This window comes from Hetaerina americana, unplaced genomic scaffold (genome assembly GCF_022747635.1).
Source record: "Hetaerina americana unplaced genomic scaffold, ioHetAmer1.1.p SCAF_3, whole genome shotgun sequence".
Lineage (NCBI taxonomy): Eukaryota > Metazoa > Arthropoda > Insecta > Odonata > Calopterygidae > Hetaerina > Hetaerina americana.
In genome coordinates, this window is record NW_027286874.1 from 95599689 (window position 1) to 95620746 (window position 21058).

A 21058-nucleotide genomic window follows, 5' to 3' on the forward strand; every position below is an offset into this window, starting at 1 on the left:
CAACAGATATTGATATCTGAGGGATTATACTTAATGAAAATTCAATACATAATTCACATTTGCAAAAAATAGCTCAATTTGGAATAACAACGAGAACTTGAAAATAAGCATGTTAATTGAGGTACAGAAAATAAATACAATGGTGTAAAAACCACACGTTGTGATAAGGCGACAAGAGCCATGCATACAATATAGGCCATTTAAGTCATTGTACTCAAAAGCGAAAAATGCTGGTGGTGAGGTATATTAAATTCCAATAGTTAACTAGATAGCTCAAAGTGGGAAACCGTACTAGTAAAATATCTCCCTTGGGGTTATCTAACTCTCTTACCCCATCATCCCCCGGAGTATCCATTGGCTCCTTCAGTTCCCCTTTGGGAGCCGCCTGTGGTTCCACAGCAACTGTGCCAGCGCCAGTAGACATCTTGTCAAAAACCTTAAATGCCTTTCAGTCTAAAGATGTACTCAGTCGTCTTTTCACCTTTTCAGGAGTCACGTGCTACTTTTTTCCTCCACCGAATTTTCCTTTTATGTCCCCAAAATTCTAATCCGTTAGAAATAAATGCCAATTCAAGTGCCTGAGGAATTTTTCGTAACCTAAAATAGTTTTGATTTGGATTTTATTACCTTAAGACACTGACGGGAATGGAGGTAGAGCTCAAGTCCATTAGGCAAATATACCCTGATCAGTTGACTGTTTTCAATTAATATTTTTGTTACCCAAAGGGTAAGGTTTATTCTAAAAGGAGGGTAACTAAGAGGGAATTTAAGCTTTAACGCGAATTACTTTTTCAACAAGTCTTCGACAGAACTGAATAGATATTGCCAGGGTCAATGACCCAAGATATTTTATCCAGCGAAAAAATAAAATCACAATAATGCCAGAGTACTTGCGTGCAACATCAGTTTCTTTAGATAGTCATTAGTGATGTAAGAGTCGTTTTTTATTAACATTTCAGCCTCCTTGGCAATACAAGCTAGAAAAATGTCTTTAAAATACCCTTTAAGAAAATAGTGACCAAATTTGCCGGTAAACCGGACAAATGGAGTATAGCTAATATTTGCCGAGAAAGAAGAAAATTATGGCGTTTCCGGAAGAGGGAGAACACGCGCTTATAAGAGGGAGGGCGGAAAGGGGAACTTTCCCACGAAGATGAAACACCAACGCATCAACCACTAAGGGCGTCACGCGGCACGCAAGACGCTGAAAAGAAAAATCGAAAACAGTGCGGCTCTCAATTAGGTCGAGGGCGTAGCGAGGGACGTAGCCGGGGCCGGTGGGGCGTCGGTCGGAGGCGTGGTCAATGCGAGGGAGGTGAGGTGAATGGGGCCGTCACATCCAAGAACGGGCCCGCTCCTCACGCGACACGGGAGAGCTGCTATGAGGGACGCGGGCGCAGGGTGCCCACATCGGGGGCGCACGGTGCGACGCCCGGGGTTCAGGGTCTCAGGCTCTCCCTGCGGACCCCACCGCCTCCCTTCCCCTCGCACCTACCTCTTCGCCCCAAAAAACCCACCTCGGATCCCCTGCCCCTACACCTTCGGATAAACTGGCCGCCGCAGCCGCCTGCGTTCCCCTCTCCTAATTATCCCTTCCTTCTCTCCTCCCTTTTAAAAACCCTCTCCCCGAACTCCTAGCTCCTCCTTCCTTGCCGGCGCCGCGGGGGAGGCGCGACAGAGGGAGAGATACCACCTCCGTTCCCCTCTCCCTTCTCTCTCTCTCTCTTTTGAGCCTCCGGAGTCCGCCGCCCGTCCCCTCGGTGGCGGAGCGGGGGAGGACACCGCGGGGGGCGGAACAGGGAGAGCAGTCGCGTGATGGGGCGATGAAGATGATGGGTGGTGGTGATGTGCTTTAATTTTTTTTGGTCGAGGTGTGTCAGCGCGGGTCGTTGGGCTGCGCAACGGTTTCCTACCCCTTCAACCCTCTGCAAAAGAAGAGACATAGGTGTGGAGCATGCACAGAGCGGACGGAGAGAGAACGATGCCTCGAAGGCCATAGACAAGAAACAAGTGCGCTGGGGTGGAGGGGAGTGGGGATGGTTTTGGGTCCTTAGCTGGGTGGGGAGGTGAGCTGGATAGAGGGATGGGAGCGGGAGTTCCAGAGGGTGGTAAACGGTTCGGTGGATGGAGCTTTTAATTGGAATGTTAATGAAGCGGGTGGGGGTGGGTTGGAAGTGGGGATTCTATCAATGAACTATGCGGGAAAGGGGCCCATTATCATTTCATATGTGGAAGCTATACAAAAGCTAAATATAGTATATACAGCGTTTCTCTTGCGAGTATAAAAGAGTTTTCGGTTAACTTCTAATTATTTTTCATGCTCCTCTTTTAAAATCAGTTTTTCGGAATTAATCACATAGTCCGTAATAGCTGGTTCAAGTAGAACTATCCACAGTTTCATTTCAAGTCGACTACTAGGTTTATGATACAGAAAATGGCATCGTGAATTAAGTACTAAGCCTTTCCTGTCATCCCCGACCATGATAAGTGAAGAGCAGGCTGAATGAAAAGACAGAAAGAAACAAAGTTTTTTCGTACGGTGAGGACATTATACCAGTGCACTGAAAGCATTGTCGCATCATTTTAAGAAATGTAGAGGCTATAATAAACAATGTTATAGGATAGAGATTCGGTAGATGTGTTGTTAACCATGTCGACCGCGTTTACAAAGCTTATGTCCATTATTAAGGCGATGATAGTCAGACGACCTTAAAAATGCAGAGAAAGTGTTGAAACGTGGAGCTCCTAGTTCCTCAAAAATAAAATGCGCAGTATTTTACTGTATCATTTTACTTTTATTTACTTTACTTTATTGATGTATTTTACACCTCATTTATTCATTCTTTGATATTAAGTTCAAAATTTTAAATATAGTTCAAACATGGATGGAATGAAGCTTGGTCCGAGATTTGTTACGTATAACGGTTATTTTAATAAGTTTGAAATTCACGACATTTGTTTGCCTTGAAGAAAAGCATCTGCTGAAATGATATCTTAACCGAACAATTATAATGGATTTCGAATGAGAAGGTTAAAGTCCACCAACGGCCACATGCATATCATCTAGGGATAATGTAGCTCCCTCAACTTTTGCTCGCGCACGGCGCTGACAACTGGTTGCAGACTGGTGAAAGTGAAATTCGTTTTAACCGTCATTATTGAGAAAGGATAATTCTCGATGGGGTCAAAGCTGCAAAATCAGGTCAAGTCATAAATCTTGAGAGTTAAATGTTATACAAACTTCTCTTCAGAGGCGGCAATAAATTTCAAGGATGCATGGAGTTCCTCGAAGGGGTGCTATCGAGGTTAATAAATTCCCTCAAAGTGCTGTCAACGGTACTTCGGAAAGGAAGGGTATAATAATGACGTGCAAACGGGCGTGGAGACGGAGGCAAGACGCACAGCGAACCTTGAATGGGGCATTCGGTGCATTAATCAACAAAGGAGGTGAAGGACGCAAAGATAAGGACTGCACAAAGGGAACACGGAAGTGACACGTGCCTTTGTTGCGCTACCAATAGAAAGAGACTTCTAAAGAAAGAGGCTGAAAAGAAAAAACTTGGTTTTATCCCATTAAGTCCTACAAACGCATTACACAACTGGACAAAACAATAAATGAAAAATCTGGCAAATATTTAGATGATTTTTTTTACCTAAGTCCGAGGACCATACAGATTACAGATTCTTTACTTACTCCAATGTTTAAATTTATTTCCTGCATTTTTTCTGCCAAAGAATTTATAATTATGATAAAAATAATGCTTCCTTTCCCAAAACGTTTAGAGCTCTTTGGTAATAACTGTTGGCGTATAAGAAAGATAAATAGCATAGATCCAAGAAGAACTTTTCCTTCACATAAATAATTACGCTAAAACGAATCTTAGTTGAACGAAGTGATATCTAATTAAAAAATCTTCCACTACCCGTCCATGAATAGGTATACCACTCCAACTACACATCAACAAATGAGATATACGCAATACTTTAAATGATTAATGCAATAGACATGTAAATAGTTTTGTTACTATCTTCAAGGAAAAAGTCCATCAGCCTTCTATTCTTTATTGCCATCGCTAGCATTCAGTACAGTTAAATCGAACGATTAAACAATTATCCTCCTTCGTGAACATTAAAACATCGCAGTTGAGGAAAAAGAATTCATTGAGATATAAGATATTTTGAATGACCTTTTCCAAAAACTTTTCAATAAAACGATTGATCCAAATTCATCAATATTTAGTCGGCCTTCTAGCATGTCCTTGTCATGCTTCCCTTTTTTCTTCATAACATTACCCTTAAGCTTTAAATTCCAGCATCGTACGATTCAACACAACGATTCCTACACATGGCAAAATTCAATATAAAGGATAACTTTTCGAAAAATGTCCTACATGCAGATCTTTAATAAGGCTGGGAAGATGTTTACAACTGATTTCCAAAGAAACTGCGGGTTTGTACCTGGTAAATGTATCCGAATTTGTTTATAACTGGTAAATGTATCCGATAAATGATCCTTACGTGTTCGATTATGATATGTAAGTAATAACTTATTAAGTTGGTTTCTTGAAATAGCTCGTAAGTCAATGTTTTAGTCCCATTATGATTATGATAGTTTCTTTTTAACTAAAATAAGCCACATTATTGAATTTATAGAAAACTTACAAACGGCTATTCATGAAATTCTTCGATCCGACCCTCACTGTTTCCAGACAAATTCCTTCAGCAATAGAGCAAAGGGTGCTTTTCCAAGAACTCGGAAAATTCAAATTTTAAAAAGTACCCATTTTATCTCATATCTTGAAAAGCTCATCTTCAAAACAGCAGTGGAAAAAAAGTGCTGTCACAAGGGTACAAAATAATATGGAAACTCGTCGAATGGTTTGAGACGCTGGCATTACGGCAGACTTTCTTGGAAACCTCCATTGGAAACTTAAAAACGTTGTATTTCTGTCTCCGGGTTGGTGCCTTTAAATGAAATAGCAACAAATCCAGTTTAAATTGATTTTTTTGTGTTATTCTCCAGATATTACTTTTTTGGTAATATAATAGTGTCAGAGCAAGAGATTTGCTCGCCTTATTATCAGCTGACACCTTAAGCGACTCTGCACCCATCATAAATGGAATGAATTTTTCTATTTAGGTTGATAGTTTTTATTCAATTTATGACGAGTAGTTTTGGGGACTGATACGATCACCCAGGAATCCTTAGAAATTAATTTGATGGCCGACATAAATGTAATAAAATATTACATGAATCTCTTCAACTGAACCAAATTTAAAGTTCAATACATTGTATTGCACTTTGGTCCATGACGTGCAGTAAGACACTAAAAACATACTTAAACATGAAGAGACGTAATCGATAGCTGACATAAACAGTTACGCCAACCCACTATTCTAAAATGATCTTACTCGTTATATCTGACCTGGAAAACCAGGTAAACTTTGAAATTCAAGGGTTGATTTTACGCCTGAGAAGAGCGACATCCCCTCACTTACATCAGCACGGCGTATCAATTTTCCGAGCTGACATCATTGTGTTGAAACCGTGAGAGGAAAATGGAAAAGGGAAGAAATTCGGAGAGGGGATGAAAGTTCTTTCAGAGGGACTTTGCGTGATGACACTCTGTGACGTTGCTCAGGGTTGAACTCCGAAAGAGGGCACGAGAACGGAAGAAATACTTAAGAAAATGGGACGGGAAAAAGAGACTAATATCAGGACAGTTATGTAAAAAAGCGGATGAGGAAATGCCATATTTACATATGTCGTGAGAAATGCGTGAATATAGAATTATATTTAAGCATTATAATTTCATGTACGGAAATGAAAATTTTCAGCATTTCTGGGAGTTGGTTTATTGGGAAGATTTTTTATGCCAGGTGCCTTTAATATTTCATTAAGTACTTTACTTGGTACGTTTAAAATATGTCCATTAAAAAAAATAAATTAATGCGCACGCGCACACATACACACACATATGTATGTGTGTGTGTGTGCGTGTGTGTGTGCGCGCGGGTGTGTGAATAGAAAAAATTGACAAGTTGAAGGGTAAAGAAAGATAAATAAAATTAAGAACTTCAACAAGAACCATGAATCACAGTTCACATTAGTGACTTGACCTGACACTTGCACATTTTGAAAAATTATCATCAATGACAAATTACTATGAATGAAACAAATGATTAGGCGTTGAAAAACCATGGCTGGGAAGAGATGACAACTATGAACTTCCGCTTGGAAAATTGACTTATATTTCTTCTGAGATGGCTTTGATTGTAAGTCCATCGAGAACTCCAAACCCCCATCAGAACTCATATTGCATGAAACCTTCCATGAAATCTGACGCTCTTAGAGTCCTCTTCTAGAATCAACAATATATAAACCGATATCAACAATACCTCGAAAACCACCACAAAAGCTTGAAGTTGGAGGAGATCACTATTGATATACTATATGATGAGAAGCATATAAATGGGGAGATATTTAGTAATTCGCTTACGTATTCCTACGACCTCCTCTTTGCTTTGCGGTCGTGTATGTGCGATAGGGAAAAATGAATCCTTGAGTCAAGCAGTGTCTCTCTCTCTCTCTGTATATATTTTCCACTGATATCCGACCAAAAGACGTAGTCCACATTTGCATTATTTCCCCAATCTCGGAAATAAATTCAAACAATTGACGGTTTTTATAGGTTGGATCTAGCGTCCGAGTCTTCCGCTCACAGGAGATTCATTTGTGAAGTGTGCTTCACTTGGTGGCACTGTACGTACTGCATATGAGTGTTGCCTACATTAAGTCCCATGTGATGGTGATACCCAAGTATTTTAATATATCAGTAACGATCGTTTTAACATCTCCTAGGCATAAGTTCGTAGACGTTTGCCATTTCTTTTTATAGACGTCAATTAAAGTACAAATTCAATATTGAAACCTAGACCCCATTCAAGGCATCATCCAAGAATGCTGCATCAGTATTTTGAAAGTAATTCTCAGTCTTAGAGGCTCGATTCTTCACTAAAATTATGGTATCCTCGCCAAAAAGACTCTTACACCTTTTTAATTGTGGATTAATATAATTTACATATGAACAAAATGAACAGTAAGCATCCTTTTTCTGCTTCTTTGAGGGACACTGGAAGTTAGTTTCCCGTGAATGGAACTAAAGAATATAATTATTAACCATGTTTTGCCATCATAAAAAAGTTGTGGGTCAAACCATTAACTTTTAATTCATACCGCCCACTTACAGTCTATAGTTACATCAGCTTGGCGGGCGGGAATTCCTCGAAAGTTCTTCAAAAATCCAAAAATACAGCATCCAATTGCTTGTTCATTTCTTCTGATCATGGAATACCACGTAAAAAAGGCCCATACATGTTTTTCTGAAGTTCCAGCTGAATGTTGGACATGGAGTGGTAACAGTCGGAAATTACATTGCATTGCCTAAAATAACTTGATCTCATGTACTTCCTTAAATATATAGTCCTTACAGTATGCCTCTTTCACTCTGCCGCTTTGTGCGGGAGGAATTGAATGTCATGCTATGGAGACTTTGGCGAAATACGAATTTTCTATAAACTCGGTGACGCATTACGAGCGATAAATGCCTGAGGCCACAAAGAAATTTTTTCGTGATAATGCATTACAAACAAATAAAGGAAAACGAATAAAATAAACCGTCGAAATCATCAACAGAGCGTGTACAAAAATAATCATCACTATTTCATGATCAAATCGTAATGGCCTAAGATTATAAATAGCTGGCTGCTAGCGAAGGAGCTGGAAGCCGAGGCACGAGGGCCGGAATGTCAGCAATCCGTCCCCACTTTCCAGGGCCAGCTAAGTATCACGAAAAAAAGAGAACCTCAGTGAGAGTGAGTATCAGTTGGGTGGGAAGGCGCTCGAGGTGGGTGGGAAGGGCGGAGAAGTTGGAGTAAGAGGGGAGTCGAATTAACATCAAGATGGAAACAGGCTTTTCGCACGCGATGGAGATTCGGTGACAAAGCTCCTCCCGCCAGTTGGGAGCGTGGACGTTTTTGAAGAGGCCAGGCGTGTGGGAGGAGGGTGGCCGAGTGGAGGGGATGTTTTGTCGCACAAGGCTCCGCGCGATTATCGCGAGAGAAAAATCCTCTAATAGGCACGGCAGGGAAAACACCCGGCGGGAATTACCTCCAGGGACTTGAAATACGCACGCACGACGAACGAGTAAAATGTTCACGCTCCTGAGACAACTAGTAATCATTCCGTAAATTTGAGGGTTCACCGCCAAATTAATAAAGGGAGTTGAATTCCCCGCACTGTGTGAAGAATTACAGCCTCAGCGCTTTCTTGTTTAACAGAAGAATGATGGGAGGCGAAGGTATTTTCATTTGAGGGGCAATGCGAGCGAAAGGAGATCTGGTGCTTGCGAGGTAGAGGAAACTATTTAACTTTTACAGGTTGAGAGTATCAACAAATAATCAAACTAAATTTATAAACATACTTAAGAATTTTTGTTTCCGTTTCAAAGAAATATTATACAATATTAATTTTCCGTTACAAATTTCAATTGATTTTTAATCCGAGGAGGGACATAACTATGTTTACGCAAAAAAATGGTACGTAGATAATATTTTATAAGAGTACGAGAAAGTAATAACACTTGAAACTGGAAGTCGCATTAAACTCTAATAGATCGGTGAATATTCAACGAGGATATAGATTCCGGGAATACTGAAAAATATATCCAGGCAAGCAATATATCGTGATCTCTTATCGTTTAAATATTTTATTACTAAAAATTGGAATGAGGAGAGAACACGAGGGTAAAAGTGTTTGGGGCGCATCCTATACCAAATAATCCCATTCACATCACAAAAGAAGCGACCGGCTAAATTTTTTCAGACAGGTACACCCCGAATTCAGCGGCGACCGTGACGTCCACGCGACCCGATTTCTTGGCGTTTACTACCCCTCAGTCAACTTAGTGTCGCCCGAGCGATGGTATCGCGAGCATCTTGAGAAGAACCCGCGACATGCGGCAAATTAGCATATAGCGAGCCACTGTGCTGATACTTGACCCTTGAAAAGAGGACAATTTGCCATGTGCCGCACTTGCGGACTGGTGCAAGGGCTTTGGTTCCGAAAGGAGAGCACGTAGAGGGAGTCTGGGATTTAAAGGCGGCGTCGGAGTAAGGGGAGGGAAAGGTTTCCCCCTGTTGGTGCGGCAGGACTGAGGACGGGAGGAGGGAGGGGGTCTGGGTGCGGAGGCGGCATGCCGTCTGGCACCGGCCAAGACACACACATACACACAAGGGCTAACAGGGCCCGGGTCGATAGTGCCAAAGTGGCGGGCAGCGGTGGCGGCGGTAGGACGGGGGTCGTCTTATCTCCTCTGCGCCGTTCCGGGGGCAGAGGAATGGGGGAATTTTGAGGGGGGGGGAGAAGCGTGGGAGAGGAGCTGCGGAGTAAACCGCTGTATACATAAAAGGGTTCGAAATAGAACGAGGGCGGCTCGATGGAGGAACCGATTGATCGGAGGGCCGAGGGAGAGTTTTCTTATTTATTGTGGTGAAGGGCGGCGGGGGTGGGGAGATGAGACTCCTCCCCCACCCGATGTTCATCCTCCTCTTCGATCCCCGTGGAACATTCCACGGGTGAGGGGTTCGGAGAAGGGATGGGTGGGATGGTGAGCGGGGAGGAGCCATGAAAGAGAAGTGCAAAAACTTTCGTCGTTACGACCTGGGGACGACGATTGACCCCTCAAAGGCAGGGTGAAAATAAGCAATGACTGATGACGCTCGAGTTTTAAATAAATGGTCGGCAGCCAATACAGTTGAAGTCACCACGGGACCGCAACTTTGTGGCTCGTGGTTTGGTCAACCGGGTAGGGAACACGCAAAAAGTAAATAGAATTTTGTGGACAGGACGACGTATTTTTTTATTTATAAGAGCAAGCCTACCATGATTATTAATTGAATTATTTTTATTAAACTTATTAATGAAATAGCAATGGATAATTGGAGGAAATAAGAAAATAATTTTGCAAATTTCTACGCACATACATGTAATATCCATCAGTTGGAAATACCCAGGCGAGGTAATCCATTTTTTGCGACTTTTTTTGAAGAACATGGAGTCCTTAGAAAACTCAAAGAAAAAAACTTGGCCAAATGACTTTTGGGAACTTGCAATATTAGTTTTCCGGGAGGAAAAACAGTTTCGAATATATTAATAGAAAATATTCTCTTCCAAAATATAGCAGCGAAAGTTTTTTATATTGGCAAAAAATGAAAACTGGCGGCGAACACGTGTATGATATTGCATTGGTTACAAGAATTATAGCACTAAATAAAATTTCTTCATTTTCAATACTGATAAATTAAATGATTATTTACATTAAGAACCCCAACATAGTACAGTGCACTTATTCATTATGCTTGTAATAAAATCAGGTATACAATATTTTTGCTAAAGCAGAAATAAATTCAATATTATAACAGAAAAAGGAGTTAATATTAAATTTCACCCCGAATATTAGTAAGTCAATGAATGAATACGAATTTTCAAGTTAAATAAAATTCCAATACAAAATTAGATCCAATTAAATAAGGGTTTACGAAAATATCGAGAAAAAACCGTGGTAAATTAACAGCGACATCGAAAGCACCATAGCAAGCAAGGAAAGTTCCTCATAACTTCCGTAGAGCGAACATAAGCGAAGATTTTTGAAGAAAGAAGAAGACGGAACTTATTACTTATTCGTATTACAATTGATTAGCAGTACGTAGAGAATTTTTTTTTATCCGTCGCAAGTTTTGGGTTCCACAGCAAAAACTAAAGGCTTTTTAATAGCGCTTATTTCTCACTTTTCAGACATGATTTATGCATAGTACAACATAAATACACTTCTTTTGCATTGTTCTGGGGTCAGAATTAGAATAAAAATGTTTTCCTTCTCAAAAAATTTCACTCATAATGTTTAGCCGCTTTAAAAATACAGTGAGAAGAGGAGAGCATTAGGCATGCTGTTTAATAGTAGTTATTTTATATATATGTCATATGATTAAGGGGAGTTGGAGTATCTGGTCAATATGAATGGATTTATTGCATGTCGAAAGTAAATTTTCAATGGTATTAACATTTATGAGTTTCATACTAGTGATAGATGAAATATTTCTGAATTATACCAAAACGCTTACTTGTTTCAAAATATATCGACTTAATTTTTAACAAGCAAATAATTTTCTTTGGATTTAATGTAACAGCAACAGCTTACGTAAATTTTATCCGGCCTGCTAATTAATTCATCTCCACTAATAAAAAGTCAGAATTCTCCAGGACAATTAGAATGTAACAGTTTAAATACATTGCATATGAGCAATAACATTGAAGTAATGTAATGGACCGATCAATATTACGTTGATAGAATAATCTAAAAATCAGAGTCCGCTTTTAGACTGCTTTAATTTAAAAACTAGCATGGCAAACCTATTGAAGGGCAGTTTAGTAAACAATATTTGATGTCCATCGCCTTTAAATTAAATAATTTCTGTTGGATGTCAAACTTATAATACTCAGAGTGATCTTTAGGATTTTTTTGTGTATGTGTGTGTGTATATATATATATATAATATATATATATTATATATATATATATATTATATATATATATATATATATATATATATATATATATATATATGCATACGCCAATTTTTATAGACAGATTTTCACGCTCTTCTGTGATGTGCTTTCAAACAAAAACGGGGGATGCATTTTAAATGATCTCACATATTTTAACAAGGAGCAGAAGAACCTTCTCCGCAGAATTGAATTCGAGTATAGTGAGAAAATAATTTGCTATTACAAATTTAATACAGCATAGGTACGCGGTGACATTTGATTCGTGGTCATCAGCACCACGATAATTGTAAATAAAGACACTTAAACACCTTACTACTTATGACAACATTTCAACCACGTCTAAAACGTAAATACCTAAAGGGTAAGAAGTTTTTTTTCCAGGATCCGATCAAATATTCTGCTTGGAATGAAGGCTTCGCTTTTATCGTGTTTTCAGCGACTCAACAAGGATTATTTTTTTTTAACTTTACAGCGTAAACATGTATTTAATGTCAAGAGGGAGCACCAATTATTTAGAAGAATATTGAAAACCTACTCACTTCCTGTTTCTTCGCTCAGAAACCATTGAAAGAGGAAAAATTATGTACATATATCTTTCGATATAAGGTAACGACAGAGGGACGTTGAGAAGGAAAAATGATTGCTACGATCAGGTTTTCATGGCAGTTATGAGAAGGTTGAGATGGATACCACGAGTACGGAACCGGACGAGGGAGGAAGATCGGAGGAGATGGGGCTTAAAGAGAAAGGGATGGAGTGAAGGAAGCAGACATTGGTAGAAGGGCAGGAACACAGGCTACAATCGATACCACTGCGTAAAGTCGTTCGCCGCACAAGAGTTCCTGAGAAGAAGAAAGCTACGCTCTGTTGCTGGCCCAGGGAAAGAGTTTGAACGACATTGAACTTCCACATCAGGTTAACTGGCTTTAATTGACGAAGGGTTCTTAATTAGACATGAAGGTGGTTCGTGTTCACTCAAGATGGAACACGAAATGAGAGTCCAGGGAGCTACGAAGATGCCAAGAGAAAGGGGTTCTTTAGTAGAGGGTGGAAGAAGAATAGAGACGGAGAGGAATGTTAGTCGGCAGTGTTACGAAGATAGCTGACTAAGAGGATTATCAAACGTTTTAAGGGGTCTACCATTGGAGGATGGAGATCCTGGTTAAAGAAGGTTTTGTACACTTTGAGCAGGTTCGGTTCAAGAGCTTCCCTTCAGGGGCCTCCTCACAATTGGATCGCGTATTTCCGATGAGGGTGAACACAAGTGGGCATACGGAGAGGTAAGGAGGGCTTGGGGAGTTCGAAGGCGGCGGGGGAGAAGGATGTGGGAGCGGAAAACAGACGAAAATGTTATCGAGTTCACGTGTCTGAGCAGGGCGTGGCACTCTGCACGAAAGTCTTACGTTTCCTTAGCTGTTTTATTGTTCTGGTCACCCTGCCTTCCAAGGAAGAAAAGAATTCTCAACTCTTCCGTCGTGAGGCTTGAATTTCTGGGGAGGAATTATCAATTCCCACAAAATCATATTTTGCGATGGTTTTTGTGGCGATTTTAAATTATATCATTTGTTCTCAAACATCAATTCTAAATAAAAATGACTTTGATCGAACCTGACCCTATTCTAACTGCATATTACGCTCAGCAGGTACATGCGAGTTTACAGCGATGCATTTAATAAATCACCATGCTCGTCTTCCGTGATTGGGAAAGTATTATTCTCTATCTCTATTGAAGGTATATGTGTTTGCATGAGTGTTGAATGACGGGATTTTTGCATGAGTGTGTGCGCTGCTGGGGGTGTAATTTTCCAAGTTGTTGTTTTGCATGTGGTATTGTTCCTTTTTTCGGTTGGTGACCTAACACCCCCCGCCACACGCCCTTGCGGCGGCTTGCGGGGTATTATGCAGATGTAGAGATCTATAGACGGATTATACTCGTAAAATTAAAGACGAAGTCCATCAAGAGGCGGTAGAAAAGTAGAAGCTTACAGTTAACTCTTACCAAGAAGGGATAAACTCAGTACACATGCTCTTGAATAAGGCTAATTTTAGTAACGGGAGGAAAAGTCAACGAGAACGTCTACGGAGGAATACCCCGGACATAATATTGAACTGGAAGGCATAAACACATTTGAAGAGGTTACTAGACAGGTGCCGCCAACACATGTAAATGGAGCCAAACCAATAAACCTGTTATGATCGACTGAAAACAATTTTTCTGCATAAAATGATTCGGAGTCATAGATAGATAAATTTAAATATTCTCTATCGATAGCGAAGTGGTTCACGAGACATTAATTTAAGATTTGACTTATCCTTTACATTAGAACCTCTCATAGAAAGACTAATTGGCATTACAAAAATAAAGAAAGCAGGGAAAATTAATAAATGCTAGCTAGCCCATATTGTGATTGATTGCTTTGCAAGTGAAGGCCTTGCTAATCAGGATGCACAAAGCCAAGTGGGTCCTAGTGGCCACAAACTTGAACCTTGACGACTGCTTTGCTCTAGATACGATATAAACTACGATAACATGGTGCGATACGATAGATATACCTTATCGTGCGTGAGAATCGGTAAACAGTATCTAAATTCTCGATGAAACGTTTCGGAATGTCCTCAGCCAGAGAAATGCTGCAACAGGTAGATACAGGCAGGATATTAGAATGGGCTAAATGTTGAAGCGGTTGGCTCTGTGTTACATTAAAAAAAGGAATACATTTAGCACCCATCATCCGAGGGTCTTTTTATTTCTAGATGCAATTACAAGTGTAATTAATTTACAATTAGGTATAACCTTACACCTACTTCGCACTGCGCACGCTGGATAACTGAATAACGGAGGATCAAAATCCCTCCGAGGCATGGGAAATGGTCCCATATTCTTGTCCATGTGAATTTCACACGCCGTTGGGTTTAGTATGTTAACTCTACCATCACCTATTACACCGACCTTCTGGTTGATTAATGTGTTTCTGGTTTTCTTATCAACAAGAGTATTTAGTATTTAATATAAAGAGTGAGCCTCAATCGTAAAGGAGACGAAGTGCGAATACTTTGGCTAATATTTGAACGGTTGCATAAAATTAGTACCATTAAGAAACCCTCTAAGCAACTGAAACAATATTTCGTACCCATATAGCTAAAATTGGAGGTAGAATACAAGACCGTCAAATCCGAGTTTCAGAGGCTGAAATTGATGAATTGTGTCATTCGGCAGTGGAGTCAATCACTGGTTGAATATCGTTCCATATCCAATGTTGCTGAGTTGTGTGACAGTAATGACTATTATTCTATGTTCTACATGTAAAATGCGTTTGAATTGATTTGCCAATACCTCAGAGGTTATTTGTTTTATTGGCTGCTACCGTAAGCGAATAAGAGAATACTTAGATTTATGATTCAAAATCTTTTAGCTACTTTTTTGATGAACTAAGCCGTGGGAATGCCAGAATGTATACAGCCACTAATTTTACGTACATACATTTATTATTTTTTTATTTTATTTTGCAAAAGAACTATATGACGTATTTCCTTATTTAAATTCAAGTTATTATCTTATAGCTAAAAAAATTGCTATCACATTCACAATAAAATATTCGATATGCCTATGCCTTTTCGCCCGTCTCCAAGTATACTTCCGTCTTGACCATATTAGCAAAGAATATAAACATTTCTGCGAAGAAACATGGTACTCGTATTTACGAAGAATAGAAACCGCTTTATCATCAACTATTGTACTTGGTGAAATACCCTTCTGATAATTCAGAAGTGCTTATTCGTCCTTCACGCCATTTTGAAGCGCTTATCGATGAGGTATGGATCTAGAATTGGCATGTGGATGCTCGCAGATGAAACTAACCGGAAAAATAAAATATTAAATATATTTTAATTTTTGAGTTATTATCAACCCTCTTTTCCAGGTCTTTGATCTTTGGAAACATAATACGTGGTCAACTGCAGATGCAATGAATGGTGTAATAATGATTAAGATGGTTCAGATGCTATTCATACTTTATAAAATGTTCATGAATATCTCATCTACCATTCTTTAGAATACCACAACAATTAGAATAGCATGACATCATAGGTCCACGAAAGGACTGAACGGGATGTTTGCTCAAAAATTGATATATTTATATGCAAAATGGCTGAGGCATTTCAATTCATTGCCACTCACCACCGGAAGAGTTATTTTCCAGAAATGATATGGATTTGAAGCACAAGACATGCAGTTACTGAAGGGTAAAAACTGAAAGAAATATTTTAAGGTTTCAATGGGGCTTTTCTAGCCCCACTTTCTAGGCTTCTATATTACAGTCCATTTCAGCATTTCCGTCGGTAAGCGACTCATTTTCAAAGGATAGATGAACGTGCGATAAATAACGTGGCACTGTGAAGAGCCTTTAGGTATAACTGGGGGCATATATGAATTGTAAATTGAACCTCACTGATATTCCAACGTCGAGGGTTCAGGGTGGAGGGCACTGCAATGGGAGTCAATAAGATATATGTCTATGAATATATATATATATATATATATATATATATATATATATATATATATATATATATATATATATGCATATGCGTGTGTATATATATATATATATATATATATAAACACAGATGTAGATTTTTAAAGCATAGCAACACAAAGAAAGGACACTCACATATGTAGTTTTGACATTTCGACGGCTCGACCTTCGTCATCAGATGATGTCGAAATGTCAAAACTACATATGTGAGTGTCCTTTCTTTGTGTTTCTATGTTTTAAAAATCTACATCTGTGCTTTTATATACTTGTGCGTCGACCAAGAACGTTCCATTTCGAAGATATATATATATATATAACGATTGTCCGGAAAAACTCATACGAGCGGCACAATAATGGGCTGACACAACATAACACAAATAGAAAAGAATAGACACATATAAAAGAACACTTACACGGTAAATTGTTCGAGCTTTCGGCCCTCTCAGGGGCCTTCTTCAAGAGACTCTTGAAGAAGGCCCCTGAGAGGGCCGAAAGCTCGAACAATTTACCGTGTAAGTTTTCTTTTATATGTGTCTATTCTTTTCTATTTGTGTTATGTTGTGTCAGCCCATTATATATATATATATATATATATATATATATATATATGTACATATATATACATATATATATATATATATATATTATATATATATATATATTTATTTATATTGTTTGTCTAGATTGTTTACCCAACATGTAGACAAGTAGCCAAATTCTTATTTTATTATCGACTGATGCCAAACGATGTCAATCAAATTTCCAAATAGATATATAGTGGCATTATTAATTAAGTATATACGGAGTGTTTGTGGGTGCCAATGATGTTGTGAAGAAAGTGGACGCATATGCACTGGAAAACTATGAGGTTAGTTTGAAATCAAGATAACGCCGGCTTAGTACGTTACAAAATCCTAATGCGTAAACCACGATGAAAACTTCGGAAATCTGGCCAAGTATAAAAAGTTTTGTTGCCATTTCCTCCGTGGGTTGCAAGATTTTTAAGCAATACTTACTGCGGGCTGTATCCATCGCTAATGTTTCGAATATTCAGCGTTAGGTAATAAAGAACACACATTAGTTTGAACTTCCCCAATATTTTTCAATCGCCCATTAGGTATCAATAATCATGCACTATTTTCTGTGTATCTATGCATTAGAATGGTCAAATAACATGAATGTATTAGGTACAAATAAAGACTGGAGAGTGTCTATATGCCATTAGAAGAGAACACAAATTAATGACTGATAACATATGCTGACAAATATTCAGTCTATTACCGTCATCTTTAGCAAAACTATTCGTATTCCTTGTATTTCTAGTTGTAACAATAACCGTGACTACTGCGTTTTATTCCAAGTTTCGTAATTTTTTTCCATACGGAAAAATATTTTGAAATGTTAAATAAAAACCAACATCAGTTAGCATCCGTAATCGATTCAGTGTAATTTGAAAAAGGATATTATCATATTCAAATCGAATGCGTCTACTTCAAAGGGGTTCATTTTCTTCGCAAAAGCACTAAGTTGACGATAAAGAGTTGGTTAATATCCAGCCCATTTCATCACAGGGCGGGATGCTCAATAATGGAAGCTCATTTTAAGATTCAATTAGGACAAAACCAATTTCCCAACATTTCCATATTTGGGAAGAGCTTCATTCCATCCCATGGCCATTACTCGAGAAAATTCGGGGACGCACGTATGCTCAAGAGAAAACTTTGAGAATACCCTCAGGAAGAATTTCACTTGATCATAAGTAGTCTTCAAATAAAACCATTAACCTTCAACCTCCGACTTAAAACCATGAAACTATCACCGATAGAGAAAATTACCGAGGTCGCAATGGCTTACCTCTTGTTTTTCCTTGCTCAAATCTTACCTTAGATAATGATAATAATTGGAATAATAGTTAATAATAACTGAGGACACACTACTGAAGATATCTGGAAGCAGTCTATTTGACATTAGAGGATAATAAAAATTAATACATGATAACATATGCTAACAAATATTCAGTCTATTACCGTCACCTTTGCCAAAACTATTCGAATTCCTAGCATGTATAGTTGTAACGACAACCGTGACTCTCATGTTTTATTCCAAATTTCGTAAATTTTATTTAATTTGTAAAAAAATGTTATTAAATGCTATAAATAAAACCTTACAGGGGAATAGTATTGATAGAAATAAAATACAGGAATCTTGAATAGTAGCTTAGAAAACAAATTTATTCAAGATTTCAATTTCGCCGTGCAACCAAATGATTTTTTTTTGAGACGGGACGCAGGGGATCTGTTAGGGGTCACCTAATACATGGAACCGTGCGGAGAGATCATGGCAGGAAAAGGGACATGATGGGGTCCGAGAGGGGAGGAGGGATGATCGGCACTCAGGTGGAAGGGGGACAGGCAATCATCCTGAAATACGGCCACTTAACAGATGAGCGGAAGGGAGCTTTTTCGTTTGGAAGATTCCGGAAATTAATGCCCCATGCTCGCCTGTGGGGGTGCGGCGGCGACGACGGGGGAGCTGCACCTGGGGAAAGTCGAAGGGGGCGGTCGTGGAGATGCTTACCTCTCGGCGCGATTTAATGTTGAGAGCCGAGGGATTGGGGGGAGGGGGGAATGGGATCGGGTGCAGGAGGCACGGGGGTGTGGGAGGGACGTGTAGTTTGCCGACTTGACGTGCTTGAAAACATCCCAGCCTAAAACTAGAACCCATAAAAAAAAGGCGACGCTAATATTCGGAAAAAAATTGATCTGACCTCTTTCGTCCAACTCACGCCACTGATTTACAAGTTTGCCTTCACCCAAAGACGTAGGTCATTTTGACAGCAGCATAAAAACGCAGGATGCGGATGAACCGACGTCTTTTTTTTAATATTCCCTTATGCCCTGGAACAAAAGGTGAATTTACTGGAAAGTAAGCCTTCTTCACTTGGACAGCGCCGAGGGAAAATCATAGAAAAAACAATTTCAAGAGACTACAATTGGACGCGTGGATTCGGGATTATTAGATATGCTTCATTGCATCTCCACTATGCCACGTTGTACAACAGGAGATGCCTAACTTTAAAATAGCTGATTGAGAGTTGATCAATATCCAAATACCATGGTTACATTATCGCCGAAAACCAATACAGCCAATCCTTGGATAATAGCCCGTCGATCGATTATTAAGGATGCTTTTAAAGGGATTACCAAAAATAAAACCACTCAAAAATAAAACCTCCCAGCTATTACCACGAATTAACGATCAATAAATCAATAATACGTAATTCCCACCGTAGGGGTTTACATGCCGTTTGTTGACCTTTCCTTACTAATTCTACTCAACTCGGTAATGTCACCCTATCGTGTGGCTACCTTGCTCTCGTTGGCATTCGTTAAAGATTGAAACATGAATAAACAAAGACATTATTTCACTGTAAATGACAAATTATCATAGCAGATAAAAATTAATAATTTACACATGAGAAAACAATAAAATAAGAGAATGCACAACGTAAATCCTTCAATACTTCAAGGAAAAACACGAATTATCGACGGCAGACTGTGGTTAATACCGCTACGAAAATACTATTAGTGTAGGGTTATGAATATAAGAAACAGAATGGGTAAGATCTACCTAACAAAGAATTAAGTCGTTGCAGCTCCAAAACAGCCCATAACTCTGTCGAAAACATGCGAGAGTTTCCCAATCAATGACACTGACTAACCCTTTGGCACTAATGCTTCTCTTCAATACACCAGAAGAGCGAAAACAATGATAATCAATTAAAAACTACGTGCACATTTAAAATTACGCCTCACGTTAGTTTGCAGCAAAAAGCCAAATTACTAGGAGCTGAGAGAGAAAGTGCAAGCGTAGGCGACGACACGGCGACCGGCGCGGCGTAAAAACAGCCGGCTTTTAAATGTTTTACAAGTCGCATATAGTTACTCAATTACAATTCATAAGTAAATGCCAAAAAAGGCCAGGGGAATAGGCGTGACTCGGGTGTCAAAGCGAGGTCCAGGATGGGAGATGTGCATACACGACTTCTATGGTGGATCAGGACACGTTCGGTTTAGGAACAAAGGATTGGGATGGCCAAAACAAAGAGGTTTATCGAAGCCACTGGGAAATGCGTGGTAGACACAGATAAAAGCCCCCGAGGCGAAAGCTATACAAGGCAGAAAGGCAAATGGGTTGGCGATGGTGCGGGCGATTAAGGGCGGGAGGAGGTGAGACTGGGTATAGAAGCGGTCAGAAATCAGAGTGCAATAGACAACAGAGAGTTCCCCTTTCCCCCCCCCCCATTTACCCAAAAATAAGCCCGAATCCAAAAGGGGCGATGGACCTTACCTTGCTGCTCCGGCTGGCGACCGAAACCCAACTCCTGAGTCTCACTAGTTCCCTCTCACCCTCCCGCCGCCACACCTCCGCCTCTCCACCCCCCTTTCCCCTTCCCCGGCGACTCCGACCGCCTGCGTGGAATGACGGGGCGGGGTGGGGTCCAAGGGGGTAGAGTGGGGGGTAGGGGCGAGAGTGAGAAGTGTGGGGGAAAGAGGAAAAAAGGCGGCCGGGGGGGGAGAGAGGGGAGCGGTCTGGGTTGGCGAAGGAGAGGGGAGACGTTGGGAGAGGGCAGGGCTCCCTCCCGAGTGTTAAGAAGGGAGAGGACAGGAGGAGAGGTGGCAACACACACGGAGCGGCGATAATGCCGTTTGGAATACAAGTCGGCGGCGGAGTGCGAGATTGAAAAATTCGGCGAACCCCCAGAAGGGAGGGCATGGAGTTCTGCGGAGGGAACGGTGATTAGTATTTCGATTTGCTGCTTTTTATTTGGTCGGGGGGAGAGGGTCGCGATTTAGGGTGAAATTTCGTGAGAGAGATAGGGAGGAGGGCGTCGGGG

At 40.0% G+C, this 21058-nt stretch overlaps 1 protein-coding gene across 4 annotated transcripts in view; it reads right to left on the minus strand.

Moving 5' to 3' along the window:
- LOC139690326 (microtubule-associated protein 4-like) overlaps positions 1-20576 on the minus strand; it is a 79229-nt gene extending 58653 nt beyond the window's left edge. For 3 of the 4 annotated variants that reach the window (XM_071587717.1, XM_071587715.1, XM_071587718.1), the window contains exons 1-2: positions 20512-20576; positions 332-1925 (exon numbers count right to left, since the gene is read on the minus strand). In XM_071587717.1, the coding sequence (XP_071443818.1) occupies positions 332-424 (93 nt within the window). In that variant the 5' untranslated portion in view covers positions 425-1925; positions 20512-20576. Of the gene's footprint in view, positions 1-331; positions 1926-20506 lie in introns of all 4 variants that reach the window. The other variant, XM_071587719.1, reaches the window with a different exon arrangement.
- Positions 20577-21058: the final 482 nt, after the last annotated feature.